The 20,210-nt window shown below is 38.2% G+C and overlaps 3 protein-coding genes across 7 annotated transcripts in view; 1 reads left to right on the plus strand and 2 right to left on the minus strand.

Annotated features, from left to right (window-relative positions):
* Positions 1-2,895, minus strand: part of ncor1 (nuclear receptor corepressor 1) — a 59,565-nt gene extending 56,670 nt beyond the window's left edge. For all 5 annotated transcript variants that reach the window (XM_034114639.1, XM_034114663.1, XM_034114655.1 and 2 more), the window contains exon 1: positions 2,775-2,895. The gene's annotated coding sequence lies outside the window, so the exon portion shown is untranslated. The remainder of the gene's footprint in view (positions 1-2,774) is intronic.
* Positions 2,896-3,485: 590 nt separating this feature from the next.
* On the plus strand, positions 3,486-16,550 carry pigl (phosphatidylinositol glycan anchor biosynthesis, class L). Its single transcript, XM_034114604.1, has 7 exons — positions 3,486-3,760; positions 4,527-4,626; positions 10,584-10,674; positions 11,780-11,847; positions 13,320-13,351; positions 15,425-15,558; positions 16,073-16,550. Exons 1-7 carry the CDS (start codon positions 3,502-3,504, stop codon positions 16,199-16,201), a joined length of 813 nt encoding a protein of 270 aa, XP_033970495.1. The 5' UTR covers positions 3,486-3,501; the 3' UTR covers positions 16,202-16,550.
* Positions 16,493-19,996, minus strand: cenpv (centromere protein V). The gene is made up of 5 exons (XM_034114617.1): positions 19,895-19,996; positions 17,983-18,075; positions 17,674-17,743; positions 17,480-17,594; positions 16,493-16,711 (listed from the first exon to the last, which is right to left on the minus strand). Exons 2-5 carry the CDS (start codon positions 18,072-18,074, stop codon positions 16,548-16,550), a joined length of 441 nt encoding a protein of 146 aa, XP_033970508.1. The 5' UTR covers position 18,075; positions 19,895-19,996; the 3' UTR covers positions 16,493-16,547.
* Positions 19,997-20,210: the final 214 nt, after the last annotated feature.

Here is a 20,210-nt window from a genome sequence, read left to right on the forward strand (position 1 = left end):
CATTAATAAACAATTAACCACGGCACTCTGGAGAAAAGTATAAGGTTGGAGAAGTCGTTATTTAATTTAATCTGGCTTCGTATGATTAAAAGCAACACGATCATCGACCCGACGCAGTCCCCCGTTGTTGTAGTGAGCACCGTAACGCCGTTTGGGAGAAAATCAGCGACGCAAACGGTAGCCTCATGACGCAGCAGCGGCAGCACCAGTCGGGCTCTGGGCGGTGTGAACAAAACGGGGGCTGAAAAAAAAAACCTGGTTTCGAACCAGAAAAGCTCTAGCACGGAGCTAGAACAGGAACCGCGTTGGTGTGAAAGGGGCATAAGTAGCTTGATTTGCGAGAACCTAGTCATGCTTTAATCATGCTAAGACCTTCACAAGTGGGTATTGTTTGGGAAAAAAACTTGTTGACAATAGACTTGCAGATACATTCAGTATAAACATATCCAATCCAGAGGATGAATTGCAATAATCACTTTATGTTACAAATACATTTGACAGGAATTAGTTACTTCGAATGTTTGCAATTCTAACAAAAAAACTGTAGAATAAAAAAAAGGCCATCTAGAAATATGTACTTGCATTCTCAAATCAAGAAGAAATGTAGCCAATCATGAGCAGGCTCAAAAATACATTAAAATTAAGTTTTTTAAATAATAAGTATGACTAAAATGTGTACAGCCTTAATTCGTCAGATTTTAATTCACTTCTGATGTGCAGCTGTAAAGGGTGCGGTCTCTATCCTTACACGTCATGCTAGTCAATCATATGAGCGGAGATCGTGCTATTAACTTTCCACTCATTCATTCTGAATAACATCTCATTGTTATTAATATATATTTGTATCCAGGATTAACAAATAAATCCTCCACTCGCATTTAAACAAACATGTTTGAATGGAAATTATTATGTTTATTTTAGCTGTGCAAAGTTATGTTTGCTCCACCAGTTAAGCAAATTGTAAGACTGAGCAGAGTCAGTAAGCCTTTTCACACGTTATTCTTCACAAACTCATACATTTGTTTTTGGTCTCATTATATACAGGCAACAAGCCTATGCCTCGAATACACACACACAGGATATTTCTGCGTCACTGGATTTTTCTTTTTGGATCTTTTTGTCCCTTCTTCAAGGGATCCTACAAATGAATCCGTGTTCTGCTGTCTCTAGCTTTTTTATTCTAGGGTTGCAAGATTTACAGCATGGCCACCATGCCAAGACATTATGATGCTAACTTGGGATGAAAAAGCTACAACCATTGCCACCATAACCGGGGTGGGAAGCTGTTATTTTATTTCAATCCGCAGGCCACATACTTTGGTGGGTCCCATAATTTGAGATTCACTTTCACTATTTCAGAAAGGATACTAAAAATATCCTTAGTGTCTTGTGAAAAACACTGGTCGCAGTGTATGTTTTAGTTTTTTGCCATAAACTTTTTAAAAAATCACATAACTGTGTATAACACATTCAACACCATGAAATAAATAGCCAATGTTGTTATGTCCAGTCATGAATGCAGTTCTAAAATGTATGTGAGGCTTCACTTTTTGGCTTTGTGCCAAACAATAAGGAAGAGAAAATTCTCTTGAGCATTTTGTCAAATTTGAGAGACATACATTTCAAAATGTGAGGAGCAATTAGAAATATCAAAACTCTGAAATAGCACCCACTAGCAATACACTATTAAAACCACCAACAACGTTTAAGTTGTTACTGGCTGACAATTAAAAAACAGGAAACCAAATGTTCTGCATGTGTGTCATCTTACAAATGAGGCCTGGCTCCTTTACAAACACAGTATTTGTTTGTGTGCTCCCAATTAACATACAAAAACAATACCTCAAGGGTTCAAGTCCATCACACTATCCTCCTTATTAAATCCCCCAACATCTTATTTATATACAAAGCAGGTGATTGAGCAGTTTAATATGTTTTTGCTTACTTTCAAAATCAGCTGTTGCAGTCATGGTAACTATGGACTATCCATTTCCTGTTTCTCAGTCTTTAACCCTGCTAGTGTAACAACTTGGATAAATAAATCCATAATGTGAATCATGTAATGGACCTTTTTTCAAATTACAGATGTAGCTATAATCCTGTCTCATATCTTTAGAAATTGAGCATTACGTCTACAGTATTTCATTCTGGGAGTTCCTCTACATCTGTCATTTTAAACAGTTTTTAATTTCTTTGTCCCCAAGTGGTTTAAGGCATTTGGAGAGTAGAGGCATGCAGTTTCCTGTTATAAAATGACGTTATGCTTTTGTTGTTTCACGGTGAAGTTCTTGGTACAGTTAATTTTAGAACGCATTTCCAATGGTCTCTGATCATTTAAATTGCAAAGCTAGCAGCCATGTTGAACGCCATGCCCTCATACACGGCCTGGGAGTGGGAAATACTGTTGCTGTGTGTTGTTATTGGTGGCTGTTGTTAACACCATACTGTCATATAAACGCAATTGGATTTGTAGCTTATCTTGGGGGATGGGTCCGTTTCCACAACATAGAGCTTTTCCGGAAATGCACCAAAAACACGCACAATAATAAACGTCCGCCTAAGCGTATTATGTTCCTTAAACACTTCAGTGCATTAGCCCTGCGTCTAATATGTTATTGTTGTTGTCGCTAGCTAGCTAACTTAGCCTGAATTTCACCTTTGAATTCCCAACCACGTCGCCATCTTGCAAGGCAGATTTTCATCGTAGACCGGGGACTTAAATTGCCTGCTTATTAGGCATGTTGCTTCGCTGCATATTAGATATTTGTACTCACCTCATATTTAGAAAATATATCGGTGTGAGATAAATGTATCCCTGGGCAGAAATATGTGTCAATTGTTGATTGTAAATCCGCGGGTTGTGAGCTGTGGACGACTGGGCAGACTGAAGGCTGCGCCGCATTTGTCGGTCGATGTCCTGACAGGGTAATATAAATTGCCTATACTCGGTTGGATCCACAGCTTTCTGGAATTCCCTAACAAAGTTGTGTAAACAGTAAAAATATATTTATTTATTTTCTTCACAAAGTAAGCGGACTATTATCTGATCCTCTTAATAAATACTTTACATTTTACTCTTTAGTTTTTATATACCTGTAAGGATTATGCAGTGTAACAGCTAAATCGTCCCCTCAAACAGAGTAACGTTCCTGGTGTTTATAATTTTCACTTTTCAAAAATACACATTTCGCTTAATTTATCTCATTTGACTACAAACGTTCAATGTCCCCTTTACTCAAATATGCCAGAAAAGCATTATGTTTCATAGTTATTTATTCGTTATCCTAAGAAGTTTATAATCAACACATTATTGTGTGGCTAAAAGTGAGCAGCTATTGCTTTGTTGCAATTAGTTAAGACGCTTACTGCATTATCTAAAGATGGGGTGACGTTAAATAAAGCAAACCTTCCGCTTTTAGGTTGTTGTTTTTATACACGTGGAACCATTAGTATGTTAGGCTTTTGTCTGTACACGGATTGTTTACGGTAACGGTCAAAATAATGAGTGTTTACCCGGCTGTCTTTATAGTTTTATCCTATTTGGTTTGGATAAAATGCATTTACTATCGACATCGAAGCTCTTTGGTGAAGTCGTTGAATCATTTTATGAACGTGTTAACAAGCAGAGACACAGTCGGCGCAGACATCAGAGCTCTGGTTGTGACTGCGCATCCGGATGATGAATGTATGTTCTTCGCGCCAACGATTATACGTCTCGTTGAGTTAAAAGCCAGCGTTCATTTGCTGTGTTTATCAGAAGGTATGGTTTCACTACACTATTGTATCACAATGAGCTTTATAACATAATTATAAAGTTATGGAGGAATGCTAATTTAGCCTGAGGATAGCTGCTAACAAATGGAAGCTAGTTTTAATCACGTGCTTTTACTCATTTGAGTTAAATAGATAATAGTTTGCTAAACATAAACGTTAGATTGAATGTGAAGGATATAGAAATGGCAGCTTCTGGATTTTTTTGTACCATATTATTCGTCATTGAATTCTAAAAGACACCTGAAAATAATTTCTATTCAAAGTCTTACTATGTTGTATTCACATAATAAAACCTTATACATTCAAGAACTTGTGATTTTTGAGTGAATTAATAATTCCCTCAACTACTGTAAAATAAAGGAAGCCAGTCTTGTGTTCACTGAATATATCTAATAAGGCCAACAGATCATACATTTGTATGAAAAATGTGGGTGACAGAAATGTCAACAGTTACTAGCTTTTTCAGGAAAGGCATAACACAGTTGGTGTCGATTATATTAAAAACAAATCAATAAGGGTTTCTGGAGTGAAATAAAGGCAATCTCACTTCAAAAACTTATTTTATAAATGATATGATACATAGAAGCATTAGGGTACATGTGTATATTTCATTCAGATCGAACTTAACTGGTGTTAGAGGACCAGAATACAGCTAAAGAACATATGGCATTGTAAAATGTTTTACCTAGACATAATTATGTTAGCCATTATGGAGCATCAATAGCCTAATTTGTCCTCCAAATATTGTACAGGAAACTACTACAATCAAGGAGCTCAGCGTAAACAAGAACTTCTCAACAGCTGTGCAGTGTTGGGGATACCAGACTCCAGAATCACCATAGTAGACCATACGTAAGCAAACCTATGCACCAAACATACAACACAACGTTTTACAAGTTAAAAACATTTTCTTATGTGTTCCTTTCAATGTTGAGAAAACTGAGTTTGAGTTAACTTGTTAAATAAATATGTGTTTTAAACATGATCGTACTGTTGATTGGTGTCAGCCCTCAATATGGTTTAAAACTGAAGCTAATTGTTGGCTCAAAAAATGACATAGGAAAATATTAATATATATCTGCTGCCCTTAATTCAGGAGTCAGGTCTCAGCATGTCTGCCTGTTGGGAGCCCATCAGCCCCCTCCCACCAAAAGAACAAATCACAACCATCCATTCTCACCACAACAGAGCCGATCTAGCCTGTGGCCTTATGTATAACTGCCTCTGTGTCAAAGGAAATAAATGAGAAGGCCCCAGGGACGGTGATCGGTCTTCCCTGTGGGACACAGAGCCCTCTACAAGAAGCTTTTAAATTCCAAAGTGACATCAATCTATCTATTAAAATGCCCCTCACTTTAAAATATAGTAAAGCCATTTTTGAAATTGTAATTATAGCAAATGCAATCAATTTTTTGAGTTTATGTTTTTTTAATCAATTGAGTAAAAAGGATTAATTAACACATTTACTTTTGGGAGGTAATTGTCTATATACTTAATTATACTTTTTTCCTTTTCATTACTGAATTACAGAATTTAGTGGTGCTCAAATCCAATCTGTCTTTCATTATTTAGCCGTTGACAGGTAGATTGTATTAGTGGAAAACTTTGGTAATTTTTGTTTATATTGTGGGTTACATACCAAAGTGTTTCTTGTGCTGGCAAACTTTTGAGCATATCTGCGTGTCAGTTGTAGACTATGGAATGTAAGGGGATTTTCCAACAGTTTTCTAAGAAACTAGTTGTCCATTCCAGGTTTTTTCCAGGAACTTAACAGTTCAGAAAATAAATTATAACTTTAGTGTGATAGCTCTCATTCATCTCCGAGTACTAAAATAAATTAGAGGAAGTCAGACAACAACAAAAAATGAATGTCATGGATGATGTACAGAAACAGCTTTGGTTAGTATGGCGGGGTTGTAAACTCCTCTAAGTTAAAACAGACTTCACTCACAGCCACAGTGGTTTTACATTCAAGCGGTAAGCAGAAATCGAAGCCAGGACTACTTGTTGGCCAAATTCTTCGAGGAACTCGTTATTCTTCATGTTTCTTTTTTGTTGTGCTGTTGATGCAGCTGTAAGACTTCCAGTCTCCTGACTTTGGCTGTGGCTATTGGCAAGGTCAAGTTACTGAGAAAGAAGTGGTAAAGGTGATGTTGAAGAGGGGGAGTTTTTTCCTGTAGAACAACCCTGCAGCTTCCCCTGAAATGTTTTGAGTTTCTAAGAATCTCGGGGCCGCCCACATTTCAGTCTCTACACGTTGGCGCAACAAGAGAGAGCTGCATGAACTCTAGCACTAACCTGGAGCTCACAGCAGTATTCTGGCAGCCTGCCCAGGTTGTCTGCTCTAGAGAACATTTATGGTGTGTGTGTGTGGTATTTTAAATGCAGTTTTATCATCCTGTGCACACAGAGCATCACTGAACTTTGATCTTAGTGCTGTCTGCACTTCTGCTGAACTGGAGAGTAGCCCATTTTCCCTTTCTGTGTATTCTGCTGTTTGCTCAAAACACAAACCTAATCAGCACATTGAGAGCCCCACTCTCTCCCAAACAAGCTCTGTCTCTCCATCTCTCTCTGCTCTCCCACTCTTTTCCACCACCCCTCCTCCTTCTCCTCCTCTTGTCCGTCTGCTGGAGCCAACTGCCAAGGACTGTGGGATACATTTTGGCCATGCTCTGAGCACAGCTAATGTAGGTCATTCCAAGCTGTTTTCCCCTTTATGTGTCTGCATATTGAGAGCCACACTTTGGCTTTGCTCCTAACCTTCTCTGCCAAAGTATAGTTCATCCATGACTTTACCTCTCCCTGCTTTTTACGCTCGTCATTTTAAACAAAAAGAAAGAAAAACATGTTGCGCAAAAGTTGGCAAAGCCCTTTGCATCTTAACAATGTATTGGTGTTATACTAAGATGATTGGAGGTTTGATTATGCTAATTAACAGTAGTTGAAGTAACAATTTCAAGACTTACCTCTATTGTTTTAAAGCTCCTAGCCCCTTAGTTCAAGACATAATATTTGTATGTAATGCTATAAAGAAAAATCTAGAGCAGCTCCTCAGTGTATGTGTCGTTTAAAATATTTGCATTTTCCATTTATGCCAAGCTAGTTATTATGTTTTTGTAATGCGAACACAAACCAGGAAGGTGCACCTTTTGTCAGCATCTACTTGTCACTGTCGATTTAGTTGGACTAGGTTCAAATTTTGTTACAGTTTTGAATCAAATCCATCTCATTGAGTCAATTAATTTCAAATTATGTCTTGGTTCAAACTAAATGGTTACCCAACGAGTATTTGGGCTCTTTTTCTATGAAGGGGGTTTTGTTTTTTTATGCACAAGGATGCATGTTACCCACATTCCTGACTATGGATTCACATTATTCCACTGATCCAGTTGCTGTAACACGGCAAAGTACGCAGCAATGTACCATCAAAATCTGTGCATTAGTAAACTGAAAGCATGTCAACATGGATGTAACAATGCAATATTTAATATTCTTAAAAATACACTAATTGTAATTATCCTCATGCAAATGATGTGGCATCTAGATATTATTAAACTTGGTCAAACTGTATTAAACATTTGCAAAAAACTAGTACCAGACCTAATGCATACTAATACGTTTTTTTTTTTTTGCAGTATTGACTGTATCATGTCATGCATCAGGGAAGTGTGTGCTGGGTCGACTGGAGTTTTGTTTTCAAGCTAAAGTCTCAACTTCGCACAGTGTAGGTTTATGTTTCATAACGAACAAACTGAGTGAGACCTGCTTCCTCACAACTAAAGCCTATGCTATGGAATAACGGGAATAACACGTGAATTCTGCTTTAAAATAGGATTTTCCCTTTAATGCTTACTGAATAGGACAGCTGTGTAGACAGTATCTGGGGCCAGTGCATGTTGGGGCCTTTGTGATCAAGCTGGATCTGAGCACGCTCTGCTGCCTCTCCACTTGCACTGGCCTGACCTCTGTCTGCTCCCTGGACTCAATTATAGCTGCTCACTGCACACATCCAACCACCTCGACGCTTCATTACATTATCAACCAGACTGAACCAACTCTATAACAAACATCACATTTATTTAAAATGTTTATTTCTCTACTTATATCTCTTTTACTTAGAAAGTTAGAAAAATATTTACTGAGATATTATCACAGACTTTAAAATGCTTTTTTTTAATGTATGTTAATCTTTTTTTGGATGTAAACAAAGACATAAGCATTACGTTTGTGGAAAGGAAAGCCGTATTGACTTCAGTAACACCGTATCCCCATACAAGGTTTAAATATTCATCGATCGTGGTAAAAATAGCCGTAGCTAATTTAGAGGCACACGGCAGAGTGCAGTAAATAGTGCTGAGATGTTCCAGCCTTGCCACTGACCTGTGGCTGTGCTTTTATCTCAGATACATGTGTCACCAGCACACACTGGCTCTCTGAATAGTCAAACAGTTGCTTAACTCAATCCTGCTGCCGGCAACACACATGACATTTTGTCACATTAGCTTTCTCTTTCTATGAACAACCTCTCTTTCTAAACACTACTTACATAATTAGTCAGTTTAAATGCCTCTAAATGATTGTGTAACACAGTGTGTCTATTGGTGTTGCTGTATTAACTGCCTCATTACAGAGTGATATTGTGGGTGCATTGTCAGTTTGTAGTGGCATCACAGCGGTTCCCAGCAGGACATTATCTGACTGTGTGGATAGAAGCCTGGCAGTTTCACAGGCCTGTGGTCCATGTGACCAGACTAACCAAGCCCTCTTTAACACACACACACACACGCACGCACACACAGACACACACACACCTACTGAATCCGCCTTACTCGGCCAAAGTTCAACCACTGCATACAGATGCCTGCAAGCAATTACACATCCACATGCAACGCTACAAAAGCGGAGCAGGGGAGGTTACTTTAGGACATTTTGCACTGTTGCCATGGCGAGGCTGACACTCTGCCTGCATCCTGCATGAGAAAGGTCAGGTGTCTTGTGTCTTTTGTTCATTTTTCATCCCCCCCCCCTCCATGCAGGCTTGTGCTTTGCAAAATGCCTCAGATAATAAATGAATAAATGCACTAGAGAGAATATAGGGCAACATTAAGAAATGCATGAGTGTGGCCAAGCTGTGAACTCGGAATGGTATTTTACGATTCATACACTTTTGTCAAATCCTCCCAAATTGCTGTTTTATTACCTTTTATTACATTAGGGGCCTTGAACATTTTAGAGAAGTTTGAATCAATTTCCCTGTGCCATCCCACACAATCATTATGATATGTCACAGCAGTGCATTCACTCGTTGACGGACAGTTTTAAACTATCTCTGAACCCCCGACCCTCCCCTCCTCCCACCCCTGCTCCCCATGACATAGCCTCCCCCCTAACCCTCCACCTCTTTACACCGTAGCCTGACCCTCACATCACTGGCCACCAATAGATCAGTGCTCTAATCCATCACTTCCCCCTACCAGCCCAACTGTCCCGGCTCATTGTTAGCAACGGAGGGGAGGGAAGAAACTGTTTATGACCCCCCCACACCTACCCCCACTTTAAAAACCGTACATATACATGCACTGTCACACCATCCATGTACCACCCCATGTGAGGATGTTATAGGGCTGCTCGATTATGGCAAAAATCATAATCTCGATTATTTGGGTCAATAATTGATATCACGATTATTAAAAACGATTATCCATTTACTTTGAAAACATCCATTTATTGAAAAAAAATGTGAACAGTATGTTTTTAACAGTTCATTACCCTGAACTTTAAGTATAATTCAACTGAAAAACCAATAAAATAAATAATTAAAAAAATAAAATATATAATCGTTTTATTTCGATTATGTTGTTTTCATAATCGCTGCAAGCCAAAATCGTAATTGCGATTAAAATACCATTAATTGAGCAGCCCTAGGATGTTACACTATTGTCAGATCAAGTCTTACATGTTACCAAGCCCCTTTAATGATCATTTGATCTGGGATTGAATTCCATATTTATTTTTAGGATTGGCACAAAAGAGTTATTCAGTCTAAATCGTGGAACGAACGAATGGCCTACAATCTTTGAGCAGATTTTCTTTTGGTGTAAAATTCAAAACGTACAATACTGTAGAACAAGACGAGAAAAGAAAAGTCTTTGTTTTGTCCTTTTCCAGACAGCTTCAATGTGGTCTTTCCAGGATAGCAGATGATCTATCTTAACATCAAAGTATCTGAAATGGAAGGACCTGTTCAATTAAATTGTTCAGCAACACATCATGTCACTGATCTTTCTGCTTATCTCATCAGACCGAGACCCCCATGGTTCTCAAACCGTCATTGCTTTGTTGTCTGTTTGTGTTTTAAACAACAGAAATCAGAGGAATCATATCTGGTGGACAAACTGGTTCTACTACATTTATTCTTTATTATGGTGGCTGGTTTCTATTGAGTTCATCGGGGGCATTGAACAACTGCAAAAAAAACGTTTTTTATTCTTTCAATTGAGAGGTATTATTTGTGCCAAAAAGGAAGTATCTGCATGTAGAGTAAGTCACAAACTTGGGTTGGCCAAGTGATGTGTATGTAATGTGTTGTCTTCAGGCTGTAGTTTCAGATGAACATGATGGTGAGGGTCGTCTGACCCCTAACCCCCTGGAATTCCCAAAACTCGTAAAAAAGTAGGCGCCTGAGAAACACCAAGCATGCTTATGTTGTGTAGAATTTACGCAAGGTTACATCACAGACACAATGCACTCCTGTTTATCAGTAATATCACTTGGAAGATAACTAAGTCCTTTTTTTCACCCTCCAGAAAACTCCCCGATGATCCCAAAGCAGAATGGAGCGTCTCCCTGGTCTCTTCTTTAATTGTGAAGCACATGAGAGAGCACTCCTTCAACATGGTATGCTCAGCTTCGCGCTGAATTCTTTCCTTTCTTAGCAGTTGTTTTTTCCTCATTTCCTGTCAACAAACCATTTCCCTGCCCTTTTGCATACAAAATCCATGTATTGCTTTCTTAAGTTTTAACCATATGTCTTCGCACCTCATGTCTCAAGCTCATTATCCCATTTCCCTTGTGGTCTGCATAGTATTCCTGTCAGACTGCGTCTCTTTTTGTCCAGCTCAGACTTTATTTTGAGCCTCCCTGAAAATGAGAGGAAATGGCCTCTGCTGCAGTTTGGATTCAACTTGGTGTTTACATAGATGCTTATCTGCCGCAGTGTAGTTCCGTACTATTAACTAATGGGAATGTGGCTAATTTAGAAATCAAAGAATTGTTATTCGACTACAAAAATAGTAACATTCTGACAAACAAAAAGTACAGCAGCCATGACAAAAAAAGGTTCTTAAGTCAAGTTTATCAAATACAGCTGCGTTGTTTTATGCTGCTTTAAGAAGATCTCTTCTTCTTATCAAAGACGACAAACAAACATACCGTCTCCTCCCATCCTGTCAGGCTCTGCAGAAAGAATTCCTCTTGACCAAAAAGTAGGCTTGAGAATCATGATTTCTCTAAAGAATGTATGCAGCAAAAACAGAGATAAGCATCATGAGTAAAATGTGGTTCGCTCTTAAACTGAATTACATGTTTCCTTGGTCTTAAACAACGGCAATCTCTTGATTTTCAATATACAGGTCATGAGGGATAAAAACAAAGTCTACTTGTTACTTATAATAAGTGTTGGTGGACTTTAACTGATGCTTGATTGCAACGACATAGTCATGGTAGAATACGCCTGAGCATAGCAAATGCCAAGTCTTTAGTCAAGCACTTTTTCTTTCCCTTTGACCTGATTGTTTCTTGCTTCCTCTTGTGTGGAAGCATGCACACAGAAAAAGGCTTTAAATATCAGTTGTCAGCTGCCAAACAGCTCCAAAGTCAAGACACAGAAACCCTTGCACTAACCCAAGAAAAATCTTTTGCCTCCGTTTATATTTAAATTCACTTTTAGATACCCAGATGCTGGATTTGCACCCACACACAGTGAGACATTTTGTTGTTTCAGGTGCTGACCTTCGATGGGAGCGGAGTGAGCGGCCATGCCAATCACACAGCCATCCATAAAGCTGTCAGGTACTGACTTTTAAAAAAAGACTTTAAAGATGCCAACCTAAAGACACCATCCAGATTGGTTTTATGTGCCTTATGCATGGTACCCACAGCCAACTCCACGGTCATAAAACATTGTCCAGGAAAGTGTAGAACATTGAGAGCCACATTAACAAACATCTTTCCCTGCACACACACACCATATGTTTTAGAATAGGGCTGTTACATAGCTGAGAGGTCATCCAAACACAGTCCTCAGAGGCACTGGGCTGTGCTCCCAGAGAGCAGCAGTAAATCCTGTCCCTGAAGTGGTGAGGTGGGAGGGCAGCTCTGGTTTGGAGAGGCCAACCAAGCACGTTGCATCAGACTGTTGGTTTAAAAAATGTTTTTCACTGGCTCCTGTTCCCATAGTGCACTGAGGCCTTAATTGTCTTGCCTGTTAGTCCTCTCTGAGCCGGCCCTCAACTGTTGATAAGATGTGAGCTCTCCAAATGTCACATCTCATGATTCCCATAAGGCCCAAACCCAGAGGGGCTGTGTACTAGCTTTGCAGTATTTTAAATCTCAGTGGTTTGTTGTTGAGTTTAGTCCATGTGTTAAAGGGACAATTCAACTACAAATATAGAATAAATGATTTCATAATGTTAGTTCTTTTTATCAATATAGATTGGTGTGAGTTGCTTTGTGTTGGTGATATTGGTCGTAGAGATGTCTGCCTTCTCTCCAATACAATAGAAGTCATTGTCTATTTCCATAATCATGAGCCAGTTACCAAAAATAATCCACATATCTAGAGCAGTTTTATGTAGGAACTATTTTCTTTCTGCCAAACTACAACCAGCAACCGTATCACCCCTCAGGAGTAAGTAATAGTTCCTACAATAAAATGCTCTGTATCTTGAGTTACCAGATCATGATTTATGGAAAGAGACAAAGCTGTTGAGTTTATTAAATGTATTTCTTTTGGCGTTTTGAGCACCACAAACCGAGTGCCATCATTTTCTCCAATATAATGGACATTGTTTGAGAAAAAGCAGACATGCATAAATCTGATATCTTCAAAACTCTACAACTTACTCCATACAATTATAAGATTGATAAACAGAACTACATATATATTTTTGATTTTGGGATGAGCTGCCCCTATAGTTGCTCTTGAAATGCAAATGTGAAAAACTTGAAGTAGATTTGACAGAGGATCAGGAAATTAAAAATGTCATCTCCCTAGGGAAAAAATAACCCTCCAACTTTCAATACAAATTTACCTGAAACACACACACACACAAAAGCATATGCTTACTGCCTCTGTAGACTCACACATTTTGACATTTGACTCATTTGTGTTGCAATCAGTGTTAAGAAAGCTATCATCTTGGTTATATATTGGCAGGTAGGAACATCACACCATTGCCATTTACTTATCATCTCTTTGATGAAACAATGTTTGCCTCTTCAATATTTTTAACCTGTAACACGGCTCTTCCCTCCATTTACAGCTATCTGGCTTCCACTGGACAAGTACCCAATGGTAAGTGGGACACAAAGAACACTTTTAAGAGGGTTTAAACATTTGAAAATGTGTGTCCAAAGTACCTGGTTGCATTTACTAGTCAATTTTCAGAAAATAAACCAGTAAGGTTTGCCTTGCGTTAATTCCTAAATCCTCATTTGGAAAGCTTTTTCTGTTATGGTAACTGACCTGGTAATCCTTTCCTACAAAACTCAAACTAACTCCCTACTAGGATAAACTCAATCTGAAACAGTTTTAGGAGGGATCAGTCATATACCCATTGCTGTGTTCGAGTTATATAACATATTAAACTGAAAATTCTTGAGTAAGGAACCACTTCTTCTTTCGCTGTTGGATATGCAAAAGGCAATACAATTTGGTACAAAAGCCTTTACAAAAGTTGTATTCATTATGAGGCTTCAGGTAGCATTTTTATTAAAAGATACAGACTGCCTGACACGAGTAGCTGCTTCTCCAGTCTGCTGGAAGGTGCTGTGAACTGCTCAGGTTCACAGTGTTTGTTATTGTACAGCGCCCTCTTCTGTTCTAAAGGGTTGCATAACATTTGTTTCCCATCTATAGAGTTTGGTCTGCTGGTGGCAGCGTGAGCCCAGACAGTTATCCCAAGCAGCAGAAATGGAAAAAGTACTTAGATATTACTTAGAAGTACCTACTTAAGTAAAAGTACAAATAATAATAATGGTATTAAGAGAACAAAATTAAGTCCTGAATTAAAAATGTTACTGAAGTAGAAGTACAGAAGTATTATCAGCTAAATGTACTTCAAGAATCAAAAGTAATAGTACTCTGTATGAGTCAAGGTAGTGGAGTAAAAAGCATGATATTAACCTCTAACATTTTGTGAAATAATAATTCATAATAATTCATTACATTTTTTATTAGAACGCTTTTTCAAGTGCTCAAGCGCTTTACATTACATATTACACATATTGGACATGTAACAGTGAATACGAAAAATAAATAAATAGACGTGATTGAAAGGCATTATGACTATCCGCTTGAACATAATCAGGACAGAGAGGGTACAACATGTTCAACTGACAATACTCTGCTAACAAGAGAAACATTAAGGCCCTGAGAGAACACCCACATTAAAGTCTGAGCAGACAGCATGATAAGACACCAGCACAGCGGGCCAGAGTAGTTAATCATACATGAAATCTCAACTGTTGCACTGTGCTGGTTGAATAGCAGAAGGACAATCATCTCAGTCCCGAGGCCAGAGCAAACACACACTTTATTTTCAGTCTGCCTTGCCCTTTAAGCCTGCAGAGAGCTATCTTATAAAAACAGCAGGAGCGTCATTAATCATGCACGCTGGTTATTTATACCACACATCACCTGTTTGACTGATCATACTGTAGCCTGTGGGAGTGAATTAGGCCTGGCCTGATTCACAAAAGGCCTCTTTACTGGCCGTTCAGCAATTCTCCTTTACCAGCAGCTTTAAAGGGGCCCTATTGTGCTTATTTTCAGGTTCATATTTATATTTGGTGCCTCTAATGTGACATGTTTACATGCTTTAATGTTCAAAAAGATTGGTTAGCTGGCCAGCTCTGTTATGATTGGTCCACTGCTTAGAGATGCCCTGCCCCTTAGCCTATCACTTACAATGTTTTGGAGATCTAACCAATAGAAGCGTGAGTGTTACATAGTGTTGTCATTATGTTACGGAAGTAAAGGAGTCCAATTGAGGCGTTTCAGTTGTGGGACAGAAAAAGGTAGCTTTTGCAGAACATTTTCATGCACAAAAACCTACATAACACACAAGAGGAAAGGGAACAACCTGCATGTTATAGCTGTAAAACTCACCATGTTGACTATGTGCTCTGTAATATAATTTCCTTTTTAGCAACTTGACAGTGACAATTTTTCAAATTTTTCCTGAGATTTATTCAGAACAGCCTGAGTGTAATAAAGAATAATTGTTTGTTGTAACATCAGGTTGCTTTTCTATAGAGAAGACCTGAAACAGAACAGCCTGAGAGAATGTCCTAGTTGACAAGTTGCTACTGTACTGAATTAATAACATATACTGATAACTAACTGTGTCTCTGTATGTCCTCCCAGACTGCTGTTTGCTCTCCCTGGTGACCGTTGGCCTCTTCAGGAAGTACATTTCTTTCCTGGAGCTTCCCTTCAGCTGGCTGCTGCCCTGCAGCCTCCGCTGTTTCCTCGGCTCACAGGGCTACAGGCAAGCCAAAGTAAGCTTCACAATGCACTGTTTGTTGGAAAGGCGTGTCACTGTCTCCTATTAGAGGGCACATACGAAGCTGTATGCAGTGTCTGTGCTGAATAGGCAAAAGTGGAGATACGGTTTTAAATAAAAAAGTAAGTGGTTGAGCATCAAATAATTGCATGATTATTTTCATTTTCTAGATTCATCTATTGATCTCTTGGTCTATAAAATGTCAGGATTAATAGTTTCTTAAAGTCCAAGGTGATGTCTTTAAACTTCTTTTTTATCTCTTCATATTTGAGAGGCCGATAACGGCATGTCTAACATTTTTGCATAAGAAATTAACTAACAATTCATCAAATTGTTTTCCTTTTGATCCATTATTCTTTGCAACTTAACATCAAGCAAATTCTGTATATAAAAATTACATGTGCAGTAAGTAGCAGATATATTTGGACCACGATTGGGTGTTAATTGTGATCCAATATCAAATGTAATGGATTACTTTGTACTCACTAACAACCCTCTTCTCCTTTCAGGATGCCATGTATTGCCACCGCACCCAGCTCCTGTGGTTTCGTTACCTCTACATCACCATGTCTCGATACATGTTCATCAACACGTTCCAAATTATCCCACAAGGTCCAAAGAACCTGAAGATCTATTGAGTTATGAGATAAACTGATGCACTGACTGTTACTTTGTTTTCCTGCTGCCTATCTACTAGATAACTGTGGTGAAGAGTGAATAAGGGTTTACAAATCAGATGAGCTGTTTTGCTCACTGTAAAAAGAAAATACTCAGTACTTTACTTTTTCAAAGAAGACTCAGCGTTTTATCGTAAGTCCTTTCCATAAATAATGCTGACTTTTCGTTTCTCAAAAATCTTTATTGTTATTACACTGTATAAAAGCAACACTACGGATACAGTTTTGTAATCTTATGTCAAAGATTATTAAAAAATACTGTAAAACATTTTTGATACTGATGATTAAAATAAGCTTGATTCTTAAATCACAGTGTTGTCATTGTGTTTTTCAGCTGTGCGTCTGCTTCAGGTTTAGACATATCTCTGATGCTCTTGTGAGCTTGCAAGCTTTCTTCCCACTTCTCCCCACAAAACTTATCCACTGTGACGCTGCGGACAGTACCTGGATCCAGACAGTGTGGAGCAACGCCTGGGGAGTAAACAACAACAGCAACGTTATTTACATATGAAAAAAACAGCCTACACCCATTATATAACACCATGGGGCTGAGTCAGAATAGGGTGTGCTGGAGGTGAAGAGAGTCACAAGGCTCCTTTTGTCATACAGTCACTGTGGAGCCTGGACCTACAGTGTGTGGAGGATAGTCTTGGTAACCAATAACAAATCTAATACTAGACTTGTTATGTGAAATATATGATGTAGAATTGAAAATTGTATTGAAGGGAATCTTTTCTGATGCTCTGGCTTAATTCTTTAAAAACACAATTTTTTTAAATAATGCTCTCAGCAGGAAAAAAAAGAGCAAGTTAAATATAATAGGTGAGGCAGTATTTTAAATGTTTTTGCATCCTTGTGTTATTTTTGCCATATTGAGCTCAAAATGCAACATTGTATATCATCTAATCAAACTTTTTTTTAATCTTCCCCTATGTCACTTAAATTAGTTTTGTGTGTCACTGTATTATGTAATTGTTTTTTAACAAAGATATATTTATCTTTTCAAAAAAAAAAGTGAATCTGCTGTATAGATTTTAGGAGAAGTTTCCTTATATAATCTGGAAACTTAGTATGGAACATTTATCTCTTATTGGGAACATAAAGGTTCTGTTTTTTACAAATATCCCAAATAAAGGGCTTTGTTTTGGGCAGAGTAGACTGGAGTAAACACAGCAGGATGTTAGGTAACAACATATGAGCGTGGTGTGACTGTCTTGTGTAAACTGTTAGCGATCATACCGTAGCCGTCAGGGTTGGAGCGTGGAGTGTAGAAACTTTGAACTCCACAAGTCTTACAGAAGGTGTGTTTAGCAACGTGAGTGTTAAAAGTGTATGTGATCAGATAATCTGACCCCTGTCAAGGAAAACAAAATTAATTTACTTTAAAATGCTCTTCTGATTTCAAACATAATCAAATATTTAGCTTGAGTTACCTGTAAGAGTGTGAAGTGATTCTTTGGAACAATGAAATGATGGTTTTGTTTCTTTGTGCAAATGCTACAGCTGAAGAAAAACAGACATAATTCAGTATGTATTAACTTGCTATAAAAGTGTACAAGCGACACATTGTTTGAAATCTCTTTAACATGACAGTTATGGGATTCATTTGTTTTTATTTAGCAAAACAAATATGTTTTACCCATTCATTTTAAAATAATAAATGTCTTGGACAATCTAGTTTTTGTCCAATACACAATGTTTATTTTTAAATTACAAGACAATATAAGATTTATTTTCCTTACTTGCATTGGAAAACATGGAGGTCTGGGGAACTTAGGACTTCAAATCTTACAGCCCCACAGTGGCAGCCGCCTGTGTGTTTCACCAGATCCATTCTGTAGGTATAAAGGAAATAACAAATTATCATGAGAAACACATTTATTCTGATTTAGGTAGGATGATATTTCAATCACTTTGATGTCAACAAGAGAATGAATGTGTTTACCAAACTATTCACTGAAGCTCTGATGAAACTTGTGTGCTAGTTTGTTATGAAACCTTTCGACGTGGAACTGAACGTCCCACCCAAAATGGCACATGTGTGTAAAACACAATTAAACTAATCAAAGTCCATTAACTGATAAGAGTTACATTAACATTATAAGCCTCTCTACTTTTGATCCATTCACAGCTATTGTTGGGTCATTGAAATTCCCAAAAATAAGTCAAGTTTGTTGCCACAAACCACAGGCGACAGTTTTATTTCACGTGACAACACTCAAATATAGAACACTTTGAGGCAGTGCATAATTATTCCAAGCAAGAGGCAGGGCAAAGTACAACAGACATGCACAAACACATTCCTCTGAACTCTGTTGGAAAGCACTGGCTGGTGTAATGCATCACGGGTTGGGTGTCATATGACAGGGTGCTGCTGGAGGGGTGGTGTTAAGGGAAAGCTGTGACCCAAATACATAAATTAGGACTCTCCCTGTTGTATCATATCTATGACCCCAAAATAGAACCCCAGAAGGCTACCGACCCCATCTGAGCTTTAATTGAATTTAGGTCACAGTGCCACCGTTGTCTGAAATAATGGCTGAAGCTAGAAAATGGGAAGGCAAATCACTGGTTTCCTTCTAAATATCTTGCCAAAGTCCCTTTACTCCAGGTACACATCACCAACATGTTATGTATCACTGTTTTTCTGTATCACATGAGCATTGTCATCATGCAGGCAGTTAGTCATGCGTACCTACAGCCCTTTCCTTAGAAACTTATAATTACTCAACAAATGAACAAGGAAGAGGAGAAAAATTATATTGTGTTCTGTCAGAAGGATAATGTTGAGTGGCCCTGGCAGTGTGTTAGAATTATGAACAGCTGTTACATTATCTGTTTGTGAGTGTTTTCTTTTCTCCTGCCATGACAATTTTCTCATAGCAATGGTGACTTGACAAAGTACTTTCTGTACAGTGTGTACATCCTTATAAGCAGAAAATTGCCATACCACTGCTTTCACGAAACATCAGATAGATCTAAAACAAAACCAAAAGGGAATTGAAATCTATTTAGTCAACTTACACTCTGGCAGAACACAACAGTGTGTCTTTAGACACACCACATATGGTCATTCTGGTTCTCAAACATCACGTTTCAGTATTTAGGTCATTTTTTTTATTGTGCATGCCAGATAACTGGTATCGCCTATTTCTGTTGATCAAATTACATCTTTGCAGAGGTGTTCAGGTTGGCTTTAAATCAGGAATGTATTCTTTATTTAAATGGTGGTGTTGTAGGAAACCTGCTGGATATTGGTTGCTGATGAATACAAGGTGGGTAAAGGTGGTCAGTTAACAGTGTGTACGCTTCCATTTTGCCTCCAAGACCTAACCCTGCTGTCACAGCAGCTGGTAGCAGATGTTTACCAAGCAAGTTTCCATCTGTTAACAGCGACGAATGATGGAGATTAACTCAAATTCCTGTTTGCACATGCCCCTCTGTCGTGTCACATTAAATGCATATTCATAACATAACTTATATGAAATTCTGTATTATAGAAAGAGTTACGTTTTAGAAAAGTCCATGTGTATGGTTATACTATAATGGCACAGAATGACACGAACCATTGTCTATTTAGGTCTTGACACTAATTCATAAATATATGTTAAAATCTCAGTCAAAAATACAAGTCGGCCATCAAACAATACTTACTGTAACACAGCAACCAATCGCTGGCGAAACAAACAATCGTGCAGTCCAATCAGAAGCTCAAGGACGGTTTCTGTTGCTACGGCAGTTCGAGAAAATTCCAGAACCGTAGTGTAGAGAGAGATATTATTCCGCCGCATAAAATAACGTTTACATCCATACAATTGTTTTTGAATGAAATCATCTTTATGAGTAAACATGTGATGATTCGATAAAACAATATTGTGCTATTAATATCTTGAATTGAAATTGTGGTCTGCCGAGAAGTGGTGACTACTTTCACATGCGGAAGGATACTTACAGATGACGTATGCAGTCA

The sequence above is a fragment of the Trematomus bernacchii genome, unplaced genomic scaffold (assembly GCF_902827165.1).
Source record: "Trematomus bernacchii unplaced genomic scaffold, fTreBer1.1, whole genome shotgun sequence".
NCBI classification, from domain to species: domain Eukaryota; kingdom Metazoa; phylum Chordata; class Actinopteri; order Perciformes; family Nototheniidae; genus Trematomus; species Trematomus bernacchii.